The following is a 6,430-nucleotide window of genomic DNA, read 5'->3' on the forward strand; positions in this document are numbered from 1 at the left end:
TGTCATTGGGGTCTATTTTCAGCGATTCCATCAAATCTGTACGGAGCGTTCCATACTATTTCAATTGGCTTTTTTTCGATTTCAATGAAAATTGTATATGATGTAGAAGTGTTCCAAACATGCCTTGAAATGTTATTGAAAAAAAAAATATATTTTTTTAAAGTTATGCGAAATCAAACCTAGACCAGGTAGGTAATATTTTTTAAAATTATAACTCGATAAATATCAATTTTATCAAAGAAATGCAAAAGAACTTTTTTATTCAAAACATGTGGAATTTTCGGGGAAAAAAATCCAGACTCGAAAAAGTTAAATTTACAATGAATTAATCAATAAACAAATTAAAAAGTTAACAACAAATCATAAGGGCATGTTGCGAAAAATTCGACGAAAAATGTCGGTACAATTGGCGTTCTCTAATCTTCAGTAGTTCCCGAAATATTGAGTTTTTTATGAGACTCGGCTGACTACAGCGGAGCTATCAGCGTTCTGCGATGAGTGGACTTGGTACCATCACCGATGCCTAGTGTAGGCTGTCAGTGTCTGGGGAATAAATATATTGCAATCGATTATCTACGATTGAATTCAATTGTGAGTCAAATTCAAATTATAACACATTGTTTTAAAAATATAAAATAAATTAATTTATTAGCAAATTCTGGGGGAACATTTACAAATATACATGCATCAGACCTGGCTATTTCACTATTGACTTGATACTACACGACGTTGTGAATCTGAAATTCATCGTCAAAAGAAAAAGTTATACACTGAAGACTATGGGTATTTGTAATCGGCACATAAAAATGAAATTGACGGGTTCCGGTGATGGTTGAAGCATTGGAGAATCGAATTTTCAAAGCCTCTTCTTCTATTTTATGTTCTTCATTTGTATAAAAGATGCTTTCTATTGACTTCATTGAGTCTTTGGTGAATTCATAAGTCTTGTGGTGTTTTAATTTGATTTTCATAACGTCGTTGTCAACTCGCTCGAGCTGCATGCATGGAGTAAATTGACACCATATTCAATTTTTCTTGAAGTCTGAAAAAAAAGTCTTTCGATTTGATCGAAGTAGTATGGAACGCCCCGTATATGAAATATTGCCCCAAAAAATTTTCGAAGTTCTGCTTGTTTTTCATCTGAAATTCGATTCCATTTAGGAGGCACTCTCAGCTACAACTTTGAAAAATATACCCCCCAACAATATCTTCATATATATATAGGGGACGAAGCCCCCCCCCCGGGTTGGTGAGCGGAGTGAGCAGGGGGCGGAGCTGTAGATGGTAGTTAGCAAGGACATATTAACATTAATAAATTCTGAAAGCAGAGAGTGATTGTAAATCATTTGGTAAACAATGGTACACCAATACCATAGGCCGTCGATTAAATTCGAATGTACGTAATTAATAAATTTTTTAATATATTTTCTTTTTGAGACTCTCCACGAACTACGTCCTCGTCGTGAGTCCTGGGTTACGCCAAGAGTTGGTGAGGATTGAACTCTTCACCAGGAATCTGTTGGTTCCTTCAAGAACTTGGTTACCTCATTGAAAGAAAAGAATTTTAATTCTTCCAAAAATGAAGGTATTGCCATATGAAATTAATTTCATTTATTGTTGTAAGAAGCTACGACGGAGTTGAAGAAGGAATACCTTGTATCCATTAAATTTACTTAAAAAAACCTAATGGATACAATAAGAAAGGACCACAGCAATACTCCACTCATGAACCCATAACTTATACGTTTTGCATCAAAAGAGTACACAGTACCTTTGAAGATATTCGAATTCTAATGTTATACCAATCATTACCAAATCATTTTAAAGATGGCTTTGAATACTAGGCGTAAAATAAATGAATTGGCCAGGCTAACTGTGACTTACCATGCGGAGCCCCCTACTTTTAAATAAAAAAATTTCTTTTGACATTTCCCCTTAAAACCGCACCTAGTCAAAATAGCTTAATATTGATAAGTGTAAAAGAAATCCTTGGAAAATCTGAAATTAAAATCATTCAGAGATGATTCGTATCATTCGAGTCATCACAACCCCGATGGCGTGATCATTTACGAATAGCCGTACGGAATATCGAACTTAGTCAGTAACAGGCGATCTCACCAGTAGCTTTCTGTAACCCAACACCTTCTACTTCTACCGCCCAATAATCGCTAACGAACGCGCGCGCAACCGAACTTGCGAAGAACAGAAAATGGTGAAGGCGCGGGAGAGAGGGTATATGTGGGTTGCGAGCGACGAAAGAACGGCCAAGGCTCTGGCAAAGACCGAAATACACGTTTTCATAGTTTTGTTGTTTTTAATAACTTAAATGATCATTTTTAGGAATTTAAAGTTTTCAGTCTTCAATTTCATGTTCACTCGGTTGGAACGTCTTAATTTACCTGTGAATCGAGATCTTTTCTTCTTTCTCCTGCAGAATGTCTACACAAAGTGCAGAACGTTTTCAATTTTTGAATGAAAGAAAATAAAAACGTAACATTTTCTTGAATATTGTTTCATTTACATTGTTTATTAGAATTATGCATTTGTTATTTTGTCTTATTATAAATTTTGCCGATGCCCAATCCATTCACCTAATCTTCTCCCTACCCTCAATTACTCGCCCGTATACGCATGCGCCAAAGCTGATATGATCGCTCTGGATATAACCTCACATTGCTCTCGATACTGAATTTTGCGCGGGTGGAGGACTGTCCATCACCGACCTTCTCCCTCCTCCGCAGAATTTTTTATTTGTTATCTCATTTTTCGCGAATTTACGAAATACTGAAATAGTATCCTCTGACGTGAATAAAAAATACCCACTCATTGTTTATCGAAAACAGGTGATGGAGGTGGATTGATCGATCTGGTCCGGCGATTAGGTCGATAGTTACATAAGAATTCGTATTATGAGCTCCAGATAAAAGATGCAGGAAAACAGAATTGAATAAAGTGAAGAAATGAGATGGATCAACTTCAATTAAATTTTAGTTTTTTTTCTGGAAATCTCGGACGGGAAGGAAGATAGTGTAATTCTTGAAAAATGATGTGGCTATATCAAACCACTCATTTTTTCTACAAAATATTTGTCGTCTTGTTTAAATCTGCAGATATTCAGCAAAAGAATAAATCGCAAGTACATTTTTTTCTGGAATTTTCCATCTTTTCTCTTATTTTGGCTGAATATCTCGGAATCCATGGCGAGAGAGATAATGAAAATTTTGATTTTTAGATTTCGAGATATTCATCAAAAATTAAATCTGAAATTAATTTTCTCCTGATTTCTCAATTTTTCACCTACTTTAGTTTTTGCTGTACTTCTCAGAATCCCTTGGAGATGCCAAAAACTTCATAGGGACCTTTTTGTAACTCTCAGTTCACTCTACCGAAAAGATTTTCTCAAAAATGTTCATATCTCTCTCAGATTCGGAAGTATTCATCAAAAACTCACCCTGAACCCGAATTTCCCCATCTCGTCCCTCCACATCGCTCCGAAATTCAAAAGTGAACGCATTTAGACCAACTTTTTCAACCAGCACACATTTGGCCCGGGGTAACTCGACGCGTCGACAATGTCATCTTCTTTTTTCATGTTTCTTAACGGAGAGTGTCGATAGATCCAAATGACAATTAAATTAACTACTTCAAGCAAATGAATTCATCATCATCCTCCATCTCTCACGAATCTGTCTAATCCACAAGGGAATACATGTTACCCTCATCGACTCCAACCCAAATCAATCCTAGTTGTTTTTCACCCTAAAAATTGAAAACCAATGTTTTCTAGACGAGACGATCATCGGTGGAACTGGCTGAGGGGGGAAAGGGAATATTTCGAGTGGGACAGAGGATTGAACGGCGCTGTGCCAAAATAACTCTGTACGTATTCTAAAAGCGGTGCAGGCCACTGTGGGTAAGCGGCGTCGTCTATGGCTAGACCTTGTTGCTCTTCCTCTCAAAAAAAAAAAAAAAATTGGGAAGACAAATTAACTCGCACTTTCATCTCAATCAAAGAGAATAAAGGCCTCAACTTTAATTGCATTTTCACCATGAAACCCTCAGATTGTCTCGACGATTACGCAATTTTACACGTGTAAAATCCCACCACATTACAGGAATGGATGATTATATCCAAAATATCACAGTCGAAAAATAAATTTCTCGACTTACACCAATAAACAGCAACAAAGTCCTTGTCATTGAGTATGCGCTCGAGTTGTTTAGCGTTGACCTCCTCAATAACCGGTTCAGTATCTCTTCCCTGATGATGCTGTCCAGTTGACACTGTCTTACTCGATTGAATATTATCTTTAGCACCGCGCAATGTATCATCGCTGTGTTTATTTATTTTAGTACAATCAGCATTTTGACACGTGTAAATTAATACAACTAGAATACCAAGTAATTTAATGAGGAGGGCACTAGGCCTCGTCATCGTCGTCCGCCAGTAATGGCAGCGCAACGTCGAAACGTCGTTCGTCCTCGACATCGTCGCACTAACTGGCAAGTGCCTAAATCGCGATAGCTAGGGGGGGGGGCACATTTTATTTTTGATTCTTTTACCTACCAATTTTACACACCACGTTGTACCAGAGGGATATGGATATAAACTTATTTACTCTCTTCATCGGACCAAAGATATGGAGATTAGGTACATAAACGCCCGCGCAATCCTCATTTTTGTGAAATTTTTCAGAATTTATGTGAAATTTTTCTATTCATTTCAACAGTGTTTTTGTTCGAAATCAATAAACGCATCGTTGACGTAAAAACAAAGGTGCGTAAGTGCCAAAATACCCCTTTCTCAAAGCGAAAGGAGCGTATGTCCCATATTGGTGTTTTCTTGGTATTTCATCAAATTTTTCAACGAAAACTCATCATCAAAAAAATGTAATATATATAAGCGTAATGACCGATCTCCGACGTGCAGATACATGCATTAACCCTAGATTGGTCATCCTATGAGGGAAACCGCGCCGCGCGTCGTTTTTCTTTAATTACGATTGACTGTGTTATGTATAAAATCATTCCAATAATTTTTCATTCAAATACTTGAAATAAATTCTCTTTATTATATTTCAACGCTGGCGGTTGGGGATCGGATGAGTGAAGTTGAGGAGTTGAAGCATAAGCAAATTCTTATACTCGTTAACGAAGCCCTTGATCTTGGGCTTAACCGTGCGGTAAACCGAGTATATTGTGCACGGGGTTCTTACAGTAAAAAATCTTGTTATAAAATCACGACAATTACCCTCATCATCATAGTCGGGTGCTCGAGCATATTATACCCTAGCGGTCAATGATTGGACTCATTGAGACAACTACAAAGTTGTTCTCAACATTAGTTGAATGGTGCAGGTGGTGATACAGAACTTTAATTACGCAATAGACAGTGGCTTAATATATTGTTGTTTAGGACGAACTTTGGATTACAGCTCACATCCTCATGCAAAGGACACAAGTACTTGAACCACCTCGGAACGCTACACATTCATTATATTATGTGACGTAATTTCCTGAGGTTCACGGAACCGACGATCCACTACGTAGCCCTTCGACGCACGACTACCCTGAAACAACAAATAAGTCGAGCGCCAGGTCGTTATTACCAGAACGACCACTGGAACGAAACGAATAACCGAAACCAGAATTTCCAGAATAATTCCAAGCTTCGAAACGGTCTCCCGCTAACTCAGACCGAAGAACGGCTTGAAGGTCACTGGTGAAGCTTAGATTAAAGTGTGACTAGGTATTGACCGAATAAATAAATTTAACTCAAAATTGCGGGGGAAAATCACAATATTTAATCAGGCTTAGATGACTCGATACAATAAAAAAAACAAATTAATTTTCTTGAAAACCCCCTTTGGTTATTTCGATCGATCAACGATCATGAGGCTTTGATAGTTACTGAATCTACAATTGTCAACGGAATAAAAAATTCTGATAGAAAAATAAGGAAGTAAAATACTCAGTCAATTCAGTCAAAAGAGATCCCAATAGTTAAATTGAAAGATCTAACCATCCCAAAACAAGTCAGAAACAAATAATGTCAAAGAGGAAAATGAAAATCAGAATCAAAATATTGTCAATAATAATCATGTAGATTGAACAACACTGAACGATCGAAATCCAAGGATTCGTCCACGTGACAAGTAAAGCTGGCTGTCCGAAACAGATACGAGAACCCAAGACAACAGGTCAGCGAAACGAAGCAAGGTCACGAGACACAAAAGAAACCTACGTTCAATGTCCTTCACTGAATATTAACCGACAGCGAGAGTGTTCGTCTAACACAAATTCATTCAGACGCAACACTAACTAATTTTCCAAGTATCATTTCAAAAAGAAAATATTCATAAAATAATTGTCGCTCACAACATGAAACACGAGAGCCCGAAACTCTACGAAATAAATCAATGTCGCGAGA

General features: G+C 37.3%; 1 protein-coding gene across 5 annotated transcripts in view; it reads right to left on the minus strand.

Moving 5' to 3' along the window:
• LOC107045483 overlaps window positions 1–4,481 on the minus strand; it is a 23,719-nt gene extending 19,238 nt beyond the window's left edge. For all 5 annotated transcript variants that reach the window (XM_015267781.1, XM_015267780.1, XM_015267783.2 and 2 more), the window contains exon 1: window positions 4,171–4,481. In XM_015267781.1, the coding sequence (XP_015123267.1) occupies window positions 4,171–4,435 (265 nt within the window). In that variant the 5' untranslated portion in view covers window positions 4,436–4,481. The remainder of the gene's footprint in view (window positions 1–4,170) is intronic.
• Window positions 4,482–6,430: the final 1,949 nt, after the last annotated feature.

Source organism: Diachasma alloeum, unplaced genomic scaffold (genome assembly GCF_001412515.2).
Source record: "Diachasma alloeum isolate Michigan unplaced genomic scaffold, Dall2.0 Dall_scaffold_00948, whole genome shotgun sequence".
Taxonomy (NCBI): domain Eukaryota; kingdom Metazoa; phylum Arthropoda; class Insecta; order Hymenoptera; family Braconidae; genus Diachasma; species Diachasma alloeum.